The sequence below is a fragment of the Xylaria bambusicola genome (assembly GCF_022495145.1).
Source record: "Xylaria bambusicola strain CBS 139988 unplaced genomic scaffold F5B22scaffold_25, whole genome shotgun sequence".
In the NCBI taxonomy this organism is placed as follows: Eukaryota; Fungi; Ascomycota; class Sordariomycetes; order Xylariales; family Xylariaceae; genus Xylaria; species Xylaria bambusicola.
In genome coordinates, this window is record NW_025953578.1 from 266,220 (window position 1) to 284,415 (window position 18,196).

An 18,196-nucleotide genomic window follows, 5' to 3' on the forward strand; every position below is an offset into this window, starting at 1 on the left:
TGTGGGCCCCTTTTAATTTTTTAACTTATTTATTTTGTGGGGTGTTTTTTTTTTTGTTTTTTGTTTTTTTTTTTTGTTTTTTTTTTTTTTTTTTTTTTGTGGTTTTTTTTTTTTTTTTTTTTTTTTTTTTTTTTTCACATCAAGAGCGAGAACGAAAGAGGGGGATGCAGAGATGAACAGGGATACCCCTTGTGAAGATTGTACGATTTGCATTTATGTGTTCGTGTACACGCGCGTGCGCTCAGAAGATAAGGAAGGAAAGAAAGAAAGAGCAGAGACGAGCTCGCGCATAGGGAGACTACGCAGACATTTATCTACTTGTATTGTAGACGTTGATTTCTACTTGGTCTTGGTGGAATGGTAATTCTATGTTATACGCTGTTTTGTGTGGTAGAAAGATACCTCAATGCGAATGACATTTACCTGAGGCATGTTTTTTCTCTGCTTTTCAGCTAATATATAGCTAGTAAGAATATCACGCTAATTACGAAGGGGACAAGAGTGTAAAGAAAAGAAGAAGAAAAAAAAGCAGTTTCACTACGCAATAATCTGCAACACCCAAGTTGTTCGAGAGTCGAATCTTTTCATCGTCAACGAGCCTCCCATGCTGTTGAATACCTATATGCGACTAGCTAACTAGATATCTGTCTACCTAGGGAGTCAGCTCATTTTTAAGCGAAGATTGAGAAAATCGCAGCCTCAAAGCAGGGATCATAGGTAAGAAATGCAATCGTGCGAAACTCCGAGTTCAGCTGCTAATCATATCCATCGTCGTCACCTTTTTCATCCCTTCCCTGGTTAGTACATGTTGATGATTGGCTGCTCTCTGAAGAGCAAGATGCACCCGTAATCTGAACCGACGCCAAATGGAAATTTTTAGTAGGGCAGTCCATGCTCCCTAAAGATCATCACTCCTTAAGTCCTTTTGAGTATCCCACTGTGATATTATACAACTAGAATAATTGGCCACGGATTAATGAATCGAATAGAGTCGAGGGATTAGGTATGGATAGCTTGCGGATAGGGTCTTCGTCGTTTTCGACATTAGTAACCCTAGGAGAATAAAGCCGTCTCTCCAAAGAATTGGTGGGCTCCTCATGAGGATTTTTTCGGCGGAATAGTGGCAGGGATTTCGTCCATATCCGTATCCGTATCTGAATCCGAAGAGACGTCTACGACGACTGGTATAGATGCCGAGCCCTTGCGCTCGGCCAGACTGGGAGAAGCAGGTTGAGTCGATTGCCTAATATGTGATGAAACTCTGTAGCCCTTTCGCTGCAAGGATGACAGACTAGTTTCTGGGGATGCTTCTTTCGCAGGAGCAGGCGGCAGCGGCAGTTGGCTGGGTGCTATAGATGCAGTCGGATCTGTTGTGGCTGCGGTTGCCGTAGAACCACCTAAACCCGAATTGTTCATCTGAGATATAGATAAATGATTTATAGGCTGAGGATTTGGAGCCGGGGCCGGAGGGCCACGGCTTATGTGCGAAGGCGTGCCTGATCCATTGGGTCCGTTATCACTTCTCTGCCGTTTAGCAGAGGGCGTCCCAGCTCCACTGCCCGGCGAACTGGGGCCATGCTTAACACCCAATCTACGCAATCTCTCTGCTTCAATCTCCTGTCGAGTGCGTCTCACCCTCAGGCGAACTCCATACTTTTTCCTGATCATACTCTGCTTAGTGCTGAAAGTATTATGCAGGGACTCAAGCTTGGCTTTCTTCGCCTCCGTGTCAGTAATTGCCTCCGCTTCCGCGAACCTGGGTATATAGCTTATTTCAGCCTGCCGTAATTCTTCTTCTAATTGAGCTCTTCGCTCCTGCGTAAGGTGTCCGTAGGGGTCATCTGATAACGGACTTGGGTTTCCCACAGGGCTACTAGTAGGCTGTGACGGCATCGGATAAGGGTGAGAACTTGGCGGCACTATATGGTTAGGGTAATTTATGGGAGTTGGCACCAAAGTCCTCGGGGTTGCTGGTGCGGTATCATGAGAGCCACAAACTCCTTTTTCATCGTGCTACCAAATACTATGAGCATTTTGATTACAAATCGCATACAAAGGTCCACTCACATATTGCTTGCCATTTTTGGTTGTAAAACCAGCACCGCATGTATCGCACCAGAAACTATATTGTTCTTGTCGAGCCTTTACACACAGCTGCTTCTGAACATGCTACTATCGATTAGCTTGAGCTAACCAGAATGGTAACCAGAACTTACGTATTCATAAGTTCTCGTAAGATTAAACTGCCTCCAGCACATCCTACACTTGAGATCAGAGCTAGGAGGCACAGGTTGTGATACGGGCTGCGCTGGATATGTTATTGCAGTTCCGCCAGGGCCGGTTTGTGGAAATTGGGGCTGCCGAGCCGCAGGGACCACCCTCTCGGGCTGATCCTCTAAAATGTCACTATTTTCGTACCCAAGACGCTCCGCACGTGCAAGTGCATTGATCAAAGATCGCGCATCAATTGTTTTCAAACGCTGTTCCAAAGCTTTGTCGAGAAACTTGTCACTGCATTTCTCAAGGATCACAGGAGCAATGTCGTCTAGATCCTCGGGGCCCAGGTGAGAAGCAATCTCCGCCTTGGCTCCTACTACCATATTCCGGCCGAAGTCTCGGATGGCGCGACGCATTATATCCCCGCTCGCATGGTGCATAGTTGCATTCATCTACAGTTGGGTCAGTGAGCGAATCAGTCTTGTCGTAAACAAATAGACACCAGTAACAGCGGCGTGTATAGGAAAGACCGGGTGAATATACTCACAAGGAAAGCGTGGTGGAACTCGCTTCCCATAACGCACTTCTCCCACTTATCTCTTATGACTCTCCTAACGGCCTCTGGGCATGCCTGCTGAACGACATCTGCTACAAGAGATACATCCCTATTGAATCTCGGGATTTGAGCATCGTGATCAAAGTGAGGCGAGGCAAATCTCCTCGGAGATTTAGACTTATTCATGTCTCGAGGCTCTCGGTGGAAGTGCCCAAATGGTGAAGGCGAGGGTATGCTTGGAGGAGGAGCCGAACTAGAATGAGGCCCTTGGTATTGTTGATATGGCTGAGGAGTCGATGAGGATGCGGGCTGGCCATGCGGTACGAGTGGTGCCGGAATTGCTTGGTTTTGCACCCGGTACACATGAGTTAGTACTGATGGCGGTTGCGTCGACAGTGGTGAGGGCTGTGCCGAAGATTGTGACGGAGGTTGTACCGACTGTGGCACGGGAGTCGTAGTAGGAGAAGATGTTTCGACCTCATTTTCTACGTGTATGCCGTTGACGTGAACTCCATTGGGTGCGCTTTCTATGGGTTGAGGCTGTACCGTGTCACGTCCCGGCGTCTGCGACGTCTCCCTGGCCAACGCTGGTGAGCCGCTAAGCGCCTTCGATGGCGGATGCGGTGCCATTGCTGTTGGTATTTCCATTGCTACCGGTATTGACTCCTCCATGGTTGAAGCTTTCGCCTCGCAGGTCAATCAATGTCTTGCTTGAACAGGGTTGTTGACGTGAGAGCAGTTATAAGGGGGTTCACGAGGGTGGTGTGTGATAGCAGAGTAATGAGTGTGGGCGGAGACGAATCAGCATTCGATATCCACAGCAACCAAGAGATCACTTATGGAGTTTGCTTGCCGGATTAACGAGTACCTAAGGCAGATAGATATGTGGCATTGTAAGAAAAGATGAGTCCGCTACAGTGTCCTGACGGCTCTGAGGTGAATGTACCAATGGTCTCAACAAGGTTGCGTGTGCAGTTAGTGGTGATCTACTGGATAGGTAGTTGCAATCTCTCTCAGTCATGCCTTCGTTCTTTCTCATTCAATTTCGAGAATCTCGAGCAAGTGAGAAGGTGAAAAGGTGAGAAGGAAGCAAAGTAAGGCAAGGTCTAGTTCAGATGCCGTTCTTTGCAGAAAGTACCGATGTCGTGGGCTAGACATCAACGAAAGCCCTTGGATGCTGCAGAAGGGCAACAACCACTAACACCTAGATTTATCGACGTGGATGATATAGATATAGATAACAGCTGCTGTTATTTGTGGTAGCACCAAGTGCAAAACGCCAGAGTTACCTCGAGTGGTGAGGCAGGCACGCAGTAGCACGCGCAGGCAGATTGAGGAAATCAACACCAAGCGTCCCGATGCCTCTGAGGTGAGAAGTGAGATGCGTGTATCTTTTGAAACGCGATGATATATAATATCTGGGCGAAATATCCGGGTGATTTTTAGGCGTGGGTATCATGCTAGTACCAGTACATGTAGTACATACCGTACTTAATTTAATGTAAGTAGGTAGACCGTAGAGGTAGTAATGGAGTAGGTAATGTGATTACCTGTAAATTAAAACACTAAATACGGGGCAGCCCCAATTTATATAAAAAAATGTAACCTAAAGCTGCAGCTCCACTCTTTTATATAAGTAGCTCTTGCGTTAATAATTGGTTGCACATCAAATTTACAAGTCCGTTGCGCTATTTAAGGGCTGCAAACCTTTATTTAGCGCCTAATGCTGCTGCCGGGCTAATATCCGGTTGAATAATTAGATAGGTATTGCATTAGTACATGTATTTAAACCTTCTGTACCTACTATAATCAAGTACAGTACTTATTTGATATTACGCTTACACTAGCGCTTTCTATTATTTGTTCCAGGCCTCCCTTATTACTCCCGACTCCCTACCTAACCTAGGTACACACATACACATACACGTATTGTGGTATTGTGGTCTTGTGGTCTTGTGGCGGTGACGGTGACGGTATACGTAGTATCTACCTGCATAGAACTGAGACGGCGCCCGGAGTTGTGCTTGTCAAATGTTCGTTTGTAATAGCAAAGGGCTTTCATCCAAATGATATCGCCATGCAACATGAGGAGTCTGTCTCGCATTCCGCAGCCTAGCTTTGCTTGCATTGCACGTTATGATAACGCTGGCTTTTTCTCGTCGCTTTGGCTCTCCCATGGCTCTCCCAAAGCCTACTACCACCCTCAAACGGTGTATGCCTCTTATAATCTAGGGAGTTAACTCTTTCAGTGTCTTCGCAACCAATCCTACTCTGTCCACGATCAATATATCTATCCCAGCCCGTACTTGTGCCTATGCAATCAATTAGCTATCCTCTCGGTATAGGAAACGAATCTAACGCCATGATACTGGCACAATCAGTTTTCAAGGGGTCGGGAGTTATTTAGACTTACTATTACAGCATCTGGTAGACTGTTCTGCGGCCCATACGAAGCGCAGACCAGCCCAGAGCTCTTCACATATCGTACCAGCCTCGGACAGAGGACCAGCGGCTCAGAAGCAAAGACAATGCCTGCGAGGTCCCAGAGCTTCGCAAAATGGACCGCTACCTGCATGCTTGCGGCCCGTCTCTCGACGTCAATCATCGGCAGCTTGCCTGCGTTTGTGATAAACATTACCGGGTATGCCTTCTGCTTCACCGAAAGCAGCATGCAGATCTCCGGCGTGAATGAAGAGAGTATGATTCGCCGGGAGCCGCCGTAGAGGTGTACTTGTTCTAGGACCGTGTCCACGAAGAGGTTGAGCTCGGGCCCGATGGGGGCAACGCGAGCGGCCACCGTCTCGTGGAACCTAGGATATTCTGAGGCTACGGCTAGTATCCAACCATATGTTCCCTCTCTTCACCGTGGGGAGCAAGACTCACTGATTTCAATGTTGAACCCAATTGCGTTGGGAAGCTTGTGGAATAAGTCTTTCAACGTAGCTAGGGGCTGCTGGATAACTCGCCCTCGAATGTTCGACTTCATCCCTTTCGTCTTAAAGTCGACCGTGTGTCTCAGTCGGTCTTGCATATAGAATACGCCAGGGTCGTTGCCACTAGTTAGAGATCGTGATCGTGGCCGCGTCTCAGCGGAAGCTGAGTTAACGCCATCACCCGATGTATTGATATCTGGGACTGGTTGGGATGCCTGTATGCTACTGGTATATCTATACTGGTCTACCGTGGTATCGTGAATTGGAATATCGGTGCCAGTTTCGCTCAAAGAGAAATCGTGGTAAATAACAGGCTTAAGGTCTTTCGTGACTTGAACATCTAAAGGCGCCATTAGCTATCATCGTTGAAAGACCCAATGGAGGGCTAATTGCAATACCAAACTAGATGTGAACGGACGTGTTAGCTTAATCTACTTGGTCTCGCGTCTTGGAGTCTGCAACCTACTTCCACAAAGGATGCCCCTGCACTCGCCGCTGCTATAAAAGACTGTCTTGCCGTTAGTCCTTACCACCAATGAAGCTTTCTGAAGCACACAAACCTCAACTGTATTCTCTCCGATCTGGAGATGTTGCTGACTATCAACGTTCTGTCCCAGGCCTGTAACGAACGAGTCAGAAAGCAACAGGTTAATCCAACTACTTGAACATACCTCTGTGACCGATTATTGTAACTGAACTCTCGCTAGCATTAAGCTCGGTGACGCTGTACTTTGGCGACTGAAGATGAGGGAACGGCTTTGCGATCACATAAGTGAACAGTATCGACCCAGTAATATCTAACGTCATACTATCCAAGACCGGCACCGTATGTTCCCTAACAAGACTTTGCCTTGTTGGCCCGAATAGCAATCTGTTGCTCTCCAAGACAGCTGTGCCGCCGCAGACAAGCATACCTTCCTCACCCTTCTCCGGGTCATCTCGGAAGATCTTGAACGCAACGTGCAGGTCCGCGTTTTGTGGAAACCCAAATACGAGCGGGACATTAGACCTGTCGTCTAGAATCGGAAGCCTTATGTGATGAGTCTGGCCAGCTGCTGATACCCTCAGGTTGAATAAAGACTCGGTCGCCCCTGTAGGGTCTTTTGAGAAATAGCTCAGCTGAACAGCTGGCGAGTTCCTTCCCACCTGCATTGGACCTAGATTCACGCTGACGATGATATCCCCGGAGTTTATAGCACCGTGACTAAGAAGATTAATTGTCGGGCGAGGTGCATGTATTATGTTCCGAGAGTGTTTGATGGAGTTAACGCTATCCAGAAGCTCAGCGATGGCTAGGTGGCCTCTGTACGTCGCCAACTCCTTTGCTGTCCAGCCCACGCAGTCTACCAATGTCGCGTTTGCGTCATGTTCAATAAGATATTGAACAGCCTCCATGCAACCGTTCACAGCCGCTTCGAACAGAGGCGTCCACCCCCTTGGATGCTCGCTCACGTCGATACTTGCCCCAGCTTGGAGTAGATGTGCGATTATGCCGACATTCCCATCTCGTGAAGCCAAATGGAGAGCACTTATTCCATACGTAGACCTGATGTCAAGGTTCGTCAAAGGTGATATCTGAGCAACGACGTCCTTTTTTCCAAGTACCACTGCCAGACTGAGACAACTTCCAAGGATAGCTTGGCAATCTGGCGCTCTGCATTCGTCTATGTTATTCACCAATTTGTCAACGAGCAAATCCACAACACGAAAATTGTGATGTATAAGAGCGTAATGTAGGGGCGTTAGCTTCAATCTATCCATGGAGAGGATCGTGGCCTTGACATCTAGTTTCCCCTTCGCCTCCTGTATTTTTTGCAGAGCAAGGCGGCACCACTCCAATAGGCCATGCTTAGCAAGAGAATGCAGTAAAGGCACTCGCTCATCAACTTTTCCTTTGGTGAATTCCTCGGTACTCGCTGGTTCCAAGGATTGAAGTATGCGGGCAAATACATCTAGAGCGAATGCTCCTCTCACGTCATCGCGATTAGAGGTTGTGATAGCACTTGTACCGGCCTCCGAATCATTCATTTCCTGAAAATGCACGGTAATTAGAAGCTGCATGTGGTTTTCGGCGAATGTGAGACTTTTTCGTGATGTGATGTGCTCGACTAGCGTTATGGCGTTTCGCCATGATCTCCGAATGACGAAGAAGACGAATAGTGAGCGAGATAGTTGGAGGAAGTCAGCCTCAGATAACGAAGTCAATAGCGCCAACAAATCTGTTGAAGCATCTGGCTCGGTTCCATTAAGAGCTTTGTACAGAGCATCTCGGAATAGGGGACCATCCACCGATAATCCCCGCACTGCGGTGGGCAGTGATGAGTCAGTCCATTCATCTGTATCCCGTCTTTTCTTCTCACGCGCAATGTTGCTCTGCAGTCGATTCTCGATTTCACTCAAGTTAAGCTGCTGGGTCTGCTTTATCCGAGTCCACCGCGTTCTAAGGGATGCAAAGGCATCATGACTCGACCCGCTCTGTGATGCAACGCGATGGAACTTTTGGAAGAGTCTGTCAATGGCTTCTTGATTAACCCGATCGAACCATTGGATTTTGAGCAACTCCTGAACCAAGCTATTGAACTCGCTGACCAGAAATTTGCGCTCATAAGAGTGGAACACTCCAGTTTGTTGAGACTCGTCGAATAACGTCCAAAGGCTAGCCTCCCGATAAGCAAGATCGGTTACTCGATCAACGTGAAACGAAATGAAGGCACCAATGTCATCGGAGAGTAGCTGTAGCGAACCTGAGCAGAAGTCAAATCTCGTGTAAGTGCGGGGCGAAAGGTTTAGAATGCCCTCATGACGCAAGTGTTATCATTACTTACTGTCAAACGCGTGAGTTGTAGATTTCAACTGGCATTTTATCAAATCATATCGAACGTAAAACCCAGACCAATCTGGCACAAAGCGTTGGTGATAGTCTCGACCGAACCTCATTTTCAGCGTCCCTTTGCGGAATTGGCAATGAGAAAGTGTATTTTAGGGTCAGAATAGGTAGTGCGAGACCTGTCTTAGGAGGAGGACAAAATGCTGGATGAAGGAGGTAAGAGCATAGACAACACAGCAAAAACAGTGCTCAAATTATAACATTCGCCTAAGGTTAGGAGTAGGAGATATTGTGTGGAAATTTGAGTCGCGGTTCTCGCGGGTTCCCCCGCATATCTCTCCGTGTCAGTATACAATATGCACTGAGAAGCACATAGACTCAACAATACGGTGGTGATCTCCAATTAGGTAGCCGTGCACACTGAGTTACATCCTGGTCCCGCTGCCTGATTGATTCCTCTGGTAGTATATATGTTATTCGGCGTAACCCGCTTACTCTCTATCTCAGCAAGCGTAATCTTCGCTCGGAGCTTGCTTCTCTTTGACCGGAGACACTGTCTCCAAGCTGTCATCGTTACGCATGAGTCTCCCAAGTCGCCAGGACTAAAGACCCTGCTATTGAAGTCCATCAAGTGATGTCTAGATGGGTATCCTCGCCAAAGCAAGTTTGACAAGCATCATCTTCATATATGGCGAGATTGTTACATTCATAAAATCTTCTTCATTATCACGCACTGGCTAGTCTCTCCAAGTAGCCATGGCCGCAATTTTCACTGTCTTTGAGTGAGCCCTCGGTGATAGGCGTGGAGAGTTAAGACTCACCAAAAACCGGTACCAACCAGTCCTAGGATACACTCGTTCTTAATGAATAGAGGCGAAGGACCATTGGCGTCATCCATCATCTCCACCATCAGTCACTCTACTGCTTTTAACTAGCTCAATGTTTGACCTGATAAAGAGCGGACAAATCCGCGACATTTCGCTATCATCTCTTTCATATATACCCTGTTTATTTTATTCAAAAGCAATCTTTTGTCCCACCTTGTTTCCTTTCAAAATTTCCTTTTTTTCCCATCGCTCGTATTTATGGCACTGACTGGGAAGCAGGACCGGCCTCAACTACGCGTCCCGCATCAAGCCTGATGAAGTAGTCCGCGTCACGTACGGCTTCTAGGCGATGTGCGATAGTGATTACGGTACTCTGTGCAAGCTCGTCGCGGAGGACATCCTGAATGGCGAGCGCGGTCTCCTTGTCAATGGATGCGGTCGCTTCATCGAGGATGATGATGGGGCTCCGCCGAAGCACCGCACGGCCAATGCCAACGAGCTGTCGCTGCCCCTGGCTGAGGTTCTTGCCGCCGTCCTCTACGCGCGAGTCTAGAGTCCATCCAGGCCCCAGAATTCGATGTAGAGCCTCCTCACATTCGTCATCGCTATGTAGATCGAGGGGATCGAGATTGTCACGCAATGTACCCGGAAATAATACTGGGTCTTGCGCGACGAAGCTGATGCGTTGGCGCCACGTGTGTACATCTACTTGGGAGATATCGACGCTGCCGACGCGTATTCTGCCGCGCTCAGGGTGCATCGTTGCGAGGAGGGAGAGGGCAAGAGTTGACTTCCCAGAGCCTGTGCGGCCTAACACAGCACAAGTTGCTCCGCCAGGAATGATAAATGTGACGTCTTGTAGAGAAGGGTCAAGATGCGGAGCATATTTGAGTGTTACTTGATCAAAGGCGATATCGTCGCTGTACGAAGGCCAGCTTGCTGGAGGTTTGAGATGACCGACCGGTTCCTCCTCGAGATCAAGCAGCTCCACGACACGTTCCACTGACACGAAGTCCATCTGTAGTTTCCCGTATGCTTTGCATATTCCGTGCGTAGCATCGACGAATTGTGATGCCGTTGCAAGAACGAAGGCTGTTAGGCCGGGCGATAAACCCTGATATAACGATAGTAGTACTAAACTAAATGTTGATACCGCTGAGATTGCATCAAATCTGTATTGTAGCCATGCCTGTAAACTCCAATAGAAGTGGTCCATCTTCTGGAAAGCGTCGGTAATGGCAATATTTTTGGCCTGGAAATGGGCCTGTGCCTTGAAGGCTCGGATTGTTGCTAGGCCTTCCAATAGTATTCCAAAATTGGACATTAAAGGGGATAGCGACACCATCTCGAGTCGCCGCAGACTCTGAGACGTAGGTATGAAAAGGTTGAATATATATGTGAACAGCAATGTCATGGCTAGTGCGAAGACGAAAAACATAGGTGTTATAGATGCAATGACGACCATACTAATGATCCAGTTGATCGACCAGAACGTGACGTCTTGCAACGGTGCAATCATTCCGCCATCCAACATTCCTATGTCGGACGTTAACCTATTCATCAATCGCCCGACGGGTGTGGTATCATAAAACCGAAACGTGGCACTACTGACTCGATGCAGTACCCTTCCGAACAAGTCTTTGGCGGCCAGATACAGTATCAAGAGTAAGACGCCTTGCGTGATGGTGAAAAGGATGGTCGTAGCAACGCCTAACGCTGCATAACCCATAAGCCAGGGCGTAACATTTGCGATCGGGCTTGGAAGATTGTTGAATATTCCATCTCCAAGACCTGAGGTAGTGAAGGTCAACTCTTCTACAGTCGAGTACCCCTCGCCCCAAGCTTTCAGAAACCATGCGTTGAATATACGAGCGAGGCGGAAGAGTGCGAAGAGAGCGATGGCTACTAACCACCATCTCAGCTTTCCGGCCTTTATGTAGATCCAATATATTCTTGCCACAACTCCACCAGACGCTCGATGTTCGTCTGTGATGAACTTATCTGGTAGGGCAGCATCGTCGTCTTCTTCGGTCAACGCATGGACTTCATCACCACTATGAGAATCAGCAAGCGCTTCTTGTTCCCTAGTAATCATAGTGATCTCCTGGGAGATCTCGTCTGCCTCGAGGACTCGGGCATGTCCTTTGTCGATTTGAACAAATTGATCGGCGAGATGGGCGCAGAGGTCTACCCGATGTGTGACGAGGAGTATGATGCGACCTTCCATAAGTGACCCTTGAAACAACTTACGGACGATAGACTCAGCCGTGTTATGATCTAGTGCAGCGAGAGGGTCGTCGAGTAATAGAATGCGTGAATTGCTATAAACAGCTCTAGCCAAGGCGACTCGTGCCTTCTGGCCGCCGGACAGACCGATGCCGTTCTCCCCAATGTTTGATAAGTCTCCGTGCGAGAAGCTAGCAAGATCAAGTGTAAGAGCGCAAGCATCTACGACCTTTTTATATCTAATGGGGTCGTACGGGAAGTTGAATAGGATATTGTCCCTGATGCTCATGTTCTGAAGCCATGGAGATTGTGCACAATAACCGACCATTTCGTTTGGCAGTATACTACCTCCGTTAACTCTATCTAGCTCGCCAAGAACTACGAAATTAAGAGTTAGCTATGCCGCAATTGGTGGAGTGCTCTAAGTCTACTGGTGAGTAAGACTCGTTGTGTAGGTAGGAATATGGATTATATGTTTGTTGAAGGCCTAGACGAGACTAGAGGACAGAGACAGCTCCAAATACAACTTACTAGCTTGGAGCAGAGCAGTTTTACCTGCACCTACTCTTCCACATATGATGGAAAGTCCAGGGGTAAATCGAAGGTTAAGATTCTTCAAGACCGTTTTCTGATTAGTCGGCCACACGAAGGTTGCATCTTGAAATTCAATGTCAGACAAAGAATTATCGTAGTCACCTTCTTCCTTGTCTGGCTCCGCCATGAACGCCTCGATACGACCCAACGAGACGTATGCATTGAGAAGCACAGTAACAAGATTCGGTATCTCTCTCAAGCTAGTTTCCAGCATCGAGAACAGCTGAAGAGCCGGGAAGGCTATATCAACAGTCAAAGGTTTTTTTTCGATATATGTGTAAGCAAAGAAAGTAAACACCGGGAAGAGCGAGCTTCCAGATAGATTAGTTGCACTGATCGCTATATTCCATAGCCCCGTTATAATCCGTAGATGCAGCTCAGCTGTACGAGATTTCATGATAGTATCAAGCCATTTATACTGCCAATCGTACCACCGCAGGGGTCGTATGGCTTCGATGAACTGAGATGTGGCATTTATTCTCACATCAGATGCAGAACGACGAAGCTTTTCGTTAACATATAAGCGTCGAATGCAGCTTGCGTTCAAGAGCTGAACGATAATGAACCATGCCAAACCAAGGAGACAGGACCAGCCAAGCAAGTGCCAGAGGAAAACAAGCGATAGGGCCAGTTGAAGAGGGGTAGTGATGAGTCCAGCAAAATCCCAAAAGCGTTGTGCTACTTCATAGACGTCAGACTTCATGAGATTAAGGATTTTACCCATTGTAGCTGGTTGGTCTGGAGGACGCTTAGTATTCTCCGGCTTGTCAACCTTTTGGCGTTTGAAAAATCCAAACAATCGCTTGAAGCGACTTGGTTTGAGCTGGCGACCTAATAAGGGGGTTTCCTCATCGATATCACCATTCCCACTACTGTTGCCATTTTCATTGCTGTTCTCGTGTGCGTGCTCTCCATTTTCCAATGGTTGGCCATAAGATTTACGCGCTAGGGTTTTCGCGTAGACCATAGTGATCATTTCTCCGCGAGATCTCTCGTATGCTCGGCGGCCAAACCAGAGAGAGAACACACCTGATTGGGCGCTGATGAGTCGTAGGGTTAACATTACAAATGCCCAAAACATAGATTCTGTTCGATACTTAAGGCCTTTCTCTATGGAGATTAACAGGCTTTGTAATAGAAGTGGTGCTGCTAGGTTTGCCGTAGCCTCTAGAATCCCTAGAGCCGAGATGATAAAAAGGTCAAGACCATTCGCGAGCATGAGACGAAGCCACACAGGGCCTTTAAGTTCGCGGAACAGGATGTGCAGCTGCTTGTGTTGAAATTCGTAAGGAAGAAACCACACATCCTCATCGTTGAGCTGATTATTGTATCCACGAGATATGAGTGGTGATAACCAAGAGATGGTCATAAACTGTAGAAGACTCAAGTTATCTTCAGGGCTTCTCAATTCCGAGGTAGGGGGTTCTCTAGTTCCCGCAATGCCAGCACTTTCGAGAGAAGGATCGCGCATAGGCATGAGCAAAATAACAACTAAGGTTGTTAGCTCTATACCAAGAGTCACAACTCGTAGTATATGTATTTGGTGAATTTCGTCAAGTGTGCTAGCAAGTGCGATAAGACCACACACCAAGGAAAAAACATAGAGGGCTAATAAGGCCTTTGGCGTCCTCTTAGGGCGGCCTACCAGGGTAATCAATAACCCAGCAACCCATGGCCCTGTATCTAACAGCTTAAAGTAGTTGAACGAAGGGGATATTGTTAATAGAGAAGACGATACGAGGCCAAGTATAGATAATGCGAACAATGAAATTGACCAAGATGTCCACGACTTGGGATGACGCTGGTATTGTGGCGCTTCCTGAGCAAAAGGTCGAGCCCATTGTGGCGCCCTGGGTAATATAATACATATAAAATAGAGTATAAGACAGGCGCCGGCCGCGGCGGCTTGGGCGATTGAACAGCGATGTGCGACATCCATCGTGAGTAAGGCAATGATGACTAGTAAAAGATAGCTGTAGGAACAAGGAAAGGTCTAGGCTTCAAGAAAACCATTTTTCTAAAACACAGCCCAAGAGATACAGAGCTTGATCGCGAAGAATTCAAAAGACAACCATTCTCAAGTTTGTAGATTCTATGGTGGAATATATGGCTGGTAGGTTTAGGTCAATCAATATTAACCAGACCGAAAGTAGGGTAGAGTAGGTAGGTAAGGTAGGTAAGTTGATCGGTGGAAGAGGAACGAATTGTGGAGAGCTACGTTTTTTTTTTTCCACTTCGTGTAGGTAAGTAGGACGCAACAGGCAGACGACGGAACCAAGAAAGAATAGAATATCTGCATGTACCTACATGTTAGACCTTGTCCCGCCGTCCGTTTGGCCACCGTTATGTCTAGAACCGGTTGGTCCATCAAATGCAAGCTATGGGCCAATCAGACGGCCCTTGTTTTCTGCTAACGCTTGATGATCTTTGATCAGATGCAAGCCTCTCAAGTAACTACCACTCTTGTACCGCTCATTCTGCGTTCATGTATGGGCTGCAGAGGCTGCCAAGTATCATCAACAATGACGGAACGTAGCGACATGCATAGGTACTTTGGGAGTAGGCACTTTATACTAGATCCCCGTCTGTGAGTCCATGTTTCTGTCCATGGAACAGGGTCTGAACAAGGTTCCTTCGGCACACGGGTCTGCACGGACATACCGGTATTGTACAACGGAACGCAGCGAATACTTCAGGGTAGCAAGTCAGGGTAGATAACTAGGCCAATAATAGTCGACTTCCATACAGTCGGTTGTACATAGTAGTCCTGCTCCAGCCTGCTTTATCGGCCTTCCATTCGGTGTCTGTTCAGTGAGTACCTGTGAGACTAGACCCACTGTACGTAGCCCAGGTATACAGTCTCCCACAGTGGCCCTTGGCAGAGCCCGAGACTTAGACTCCTACAACTTCACCCACAATACAGACCAATTGAGCCCATACCATCACAGTACCCGTCTGTTTTGATGAAAATTGCCCAAAGTACTACTGTAGGTACATACCTAGGTATCCCAGATTGAGTATCGATCGTCGACTGGCTCACATAGGTGGTCGCTCACCGCCTAGCTGCAGTCATCCTAGGCAAGGTTGCTGTTATGCCTCGTGAGTACGCACCGCAGCCGTATCACATCGGATAGCTATATTCTTCGGGAAATGGCCTCGTTCATTCACTCATCATACCGATTGATACTGCTTGTGCAACACAATGGAGAATTAAAAAAACGAATTGGTATCTATTGTTAGACCCGCTCATTGCATCATCGTTACTGTCGTCAAATCTCATCAGGACGAACGAGCCCTAACTATGTACAACCCCATATTATGAAGGGAAATGCCGAGGTGCCAGGTAAGGGTATAAATCACTACTACTAAAAGTCGTTTTTAAACGCACTCAGGGTCCAACGCAGGTAACCAGGAGTCTTTGGTAATCCCCACTTGTTTCGCCCTGGATACGGCTCGCCAGACTTCTCCCGTATCGCTGGTTGTAAGCCGCCTTGATATTTTCCATTGTGCGACGGTCCCAATGATATCGGACAACCCTCGCCACAAGCAGCTCATCTTTAGTACCCATGCCCGCCATGGCATCTTCAAGAAGTGTGGCCGCATGCATGTACTTGTCTACAGCATTCTGTAGTTGGAACAATAACGCGTCCTTCATGTGTCCACTGAATTCCTATATAGATAGCCCCGTGTCAGTAAACCGGGTGTCTTGGAGTAACATGCTAGGCAAAAGCGGACTTACCTTTTTGATGACGGTCTCAAGCGGGCGCCTGAACTTTTCCTCGTAGCTTCTGCTTATAGCACGGATTTGGTTGTCGTTCCGAGTCGATAGGATCGAACAGACAAGCATCTCGTCTGTTCCCATTTTACCCTCAGTTGCTCGGTAAAGCTCCATAACATCTTGGTCAACCGCTTGTGGTATGACGGGTGCGCTATCTTCCGCTCTGCAAGCACCTAGTACAATCATGAAATGTCGCTCTGTCTTCATACTCAAATCGCCTTTGACATCTCTTTCAAGTGAACAGTTAAACGTGTGCTGGTACATGCCTTTGATAGCCTTCATATCGGCATTGCTGCGTCCGAGCAGAACGTCGTTCAAGACCTTCTCCTTCGTACCTGGGCCGTCCATGGCTGAATGCAGGAGATGCACATCGTGAGCTAGCGGGCCTTGTACGATGGAAACCAACCCAAGCTCGAAGTATCGGCTCGTTTCTGACTTGATGTCCTTTTCGAGATTACGATTGAACGACCGGGAATAAGCTTGCTTGATAGCTTCAACCTGGTGTGGGTCTTTATTGGCTAGAACTTGTATAAGAGCTTTCTCGTCGGTACCGAACCCTTTCATGGCCTTTCTTAAAGCCTGAGCGTCAGGGTTCGCATCCCACTGAATGATCTGTGGCGGTCCATAGCCAGGGCTAGGCTGGGTCGGAGGACCGCCGCCCCCGGGCGGGGCTGCGTATTGGGGTGCAGCTTGGTGTCCACCGTACTGCTGAGGCGGGGGAGCACCGTACTGGCCATGAGGAGGCCCTGGCGGCGGAGCACCGTACTGATTTGGAGGGGGGCCTGGCGGAGCGCCGTAACCCGGATGTGGTGGTGGCGGCGGTGCTCCATAGGACTGGTGGCCACCATGGGGAGGATATTGTCCCTGGGGAGGCGGATGTCCACTGCTTCCCGGAAGTTCTACCGGACCGCCGCCGTAGCCGCCGCCATAACTGCTGGGCGGTGGTGGGTAATGACCGCCCTGAGGCAGATAAGGACTGTGGTTTTGTGGCGGATAGCCTTGCTGTGGAGGATATTGACCCTGAGGCGGCGGGTACTGCCCGGGATACTGACCACCTGGGTATTGACCCGGGGGAGGATATTGCTGGTTGTACATGTAGATGCTCGTATGGAGTTGTTTAGATATTACAGAACAGTGGTTCGAAGAGACGGATGTCGTCTTAGTGGGCGGTTGCTTTGCGATATAGAAATCAGCAGCTGAAGGAATATTAGGGGCACGTCTATATAAATAACAATTCCAATGGGTAGGTAAAAGACAAGAGTGGCAAGAGCTCTACGTACTCTAGGGACGGAATCGGAGGCAGTTAACAGAAAGATGATGCCTAAGTAAAGACCACAGGTCCATGTTACCTAGGTAGTGATAGTGGACGGCTGATGGCTTAGAACTACTCCGCCTCACGCCATCAGCTGGGGTTCGTCGTGGCGCCACACACCAAAGCGAATGGTTGCGTCATTCGACCTCCAAAGAACCGACAAAAACTAGGTAGGTAGACTAGCACCGGGGCCCCATCTTTCCCATCGCTAAAGACGTGTACTTACCTACAGTAGAACCTTGGAAGTTTACCGCTACAGCCGCAACCGGCTATCAGTGTGCCTAGCAGGATAGGGCCCACTGTGATACAGCCACAGTTGAGAATTCACTCCAGCTACCAACTAGACGGATACCTACTACCTACTATAAATACTACTCAATCGAGGAGGGGAAAGCCATGTCTGTGATTAATCATGTCCTATTCGTAACTGCGGCGGTTTCTTGACTAGGCTGCAACTATATTCAGTTTTGTTTTGACAGCTGTGTAAGAGGTATTGAAATGATCATGAAGACACTGGCCATTTCCACTTTTTGAGGGCTAACTGCTATAGTCGTCTCTAGATAAACAAAGCCATAAAGATTCCAACACGAAAACCGTCATATTGGCTTAGGTAATAAGAATATATATACGCTTGACTGGTGAGCTGCAAATAACCTCCTTCCATGATTTCTACAGGGATATAAATTACATACTGAGAAGGGACAGGGAGCCGGGGGTCTTTTCGAGATCTACCGTACCTTTCGCCTGCACGTGGGAACCGACCGGAAAATGCCCAAGTTCGCGTTGGACTCTAATATCTGTCTGTCTGTCTACACGTTTCATGGCCCTTGCAAACTCAATCCTCCCTTGAGTGTGGAAGAACCATTTATTTTCGAGTGTTTTGAAGCTGTGAACAAATTTTATTTTATTTTATTTTATTTTTGTAG

The 18,196-nt window shown here is 47.9% G+C and overlaps 4 protein-coding genes across 4 annotated transcripts; all 4 read right to left on the bottom strand.

Annotated features, from left to right (window-relative positions):
* Positions 1-1,095: 1,095 nt before the first annotated feature.
* Positions 1,096-3,403, bottom strand: F5B22DRAFT_647295 (uncharacterized protein; the record flags this gene model as incomplete). The annotated part of the gene is made up of 4 exons (XM_047978852.1): positions 1,096-2,013; positions 2,068-2,169; positions 2,217-2,669; positions 2,765-3,403. 4 exons carry the CDS (start codon positions 3,401-3,403, stop codon positions 1,096-1,098), a joined length of 2,112 nt encoding a protein of 703 aa, XP_047830118.1.
* Positions 3,404-5,001: 1,598 nt separating this feature from the next.
* F5B22DRAFT_636900 (Glycerophosphoryl diester phosphodiesterase family-domain-containing protein) lies at positions 5,002-8,643 on the bottom strand (the record flags this gene model as incomplete). Its single annotated transcript, XM_047977355.1, has 7 exons — positions 5,002-5,085; positions 5,187-5,593; positions 5,657-6,062; positions 6,173-6,214; positions 6,267-6,325; positions 6,378-8,450; positions 8,532-8,643. The coding sequence occupies 7 exons, from the start codon at positions 8,641-8,643 to the stop codon at positions 5,002-5,004; spliced, it is 3,183 nt and encodes a 1,060-aa protein (XP_047830119.1).
* Positions 8,644-9,388: 745 nt separating this feature from the next.
* Positions 9,389-14,469, bottom strand: F5B22DRAFT_218514 (ABC transporter). The gene is made up of 2 exons (XM_047969742.1): positions 12,118-14,469; positions 9,389-11,964 (listed from the first exon to the last, which is right to left on the bottom strand). Exons 1-2 carry the CDS (start codon positions 14,117-14,119, stop codon positions 9,617-9,619), a joined length of 4,350 nt encoding a protein of 1,449 aa, XP_047830120.1. The 5' UTR covers positions 14,120-14,469; the 3' UTR covers positions 9,389-9,616.
* Positions 14,470-15,081: 612 nt separating this feature from the next.
* F5B22DRAFT_609743 (uncharacterized protein) lies at positions 15,082-17,598 on the bottom strand. Its single transcript, XM_047975160.1, has 3 exons — positions 17,506-17,598; positions 15,920-17,440; positions 15,082-15,850 (listed from the first exon to the last, which is right to left on the bottom strand). Exons 2-3 carry the CDS (start codon positions 17,051-17,053, stop codon positions 15,569-15,571), a joined length of 1,416 nt encoding a protein of 471 aa, XP_047830121.1. The 5' UTR covers positions 17,054-17,440; positions 17,506-17,598; the 3' UTR covers positions 15,082-15,568.
* Between the last annotated feature and the right edge of the window lie 598 nt (positions 17,599-18,196).

Bases quoted from the DNA above. Each gene is read 5' to 3' on its own strand.
- F5B22DRAFT_218514 (XM_047969742.1), bottom strand. From the start codon at position 14,119: ATGGATGTCGCACATCGCTGTTCAATCGCCCAAGCCGCCGCGGCCGGC. The intron at 11,965-12,117 runs GTAAGTTGTATT...TTAATTTCGTAG, and splicing joins AACTGCTCTGCTCCAAGCTA to TTCTTGGCGAGCTAGATAGA.
- F5B22DRAFT_609743 (XM_047975160.1), bottom strand. From the start codon at position 17,053: ATGTACAACCAGCAATATCCTCCCCCGGGTCAATACCCAGGTGGTCAG. The intron at 15,851-15,919 runs GTAAGTCCGCTT...CTATCTATATAG, and splicing joins TTGAGACCGTCATCAAAAAG to GAATTCAGTGGACACATGAA.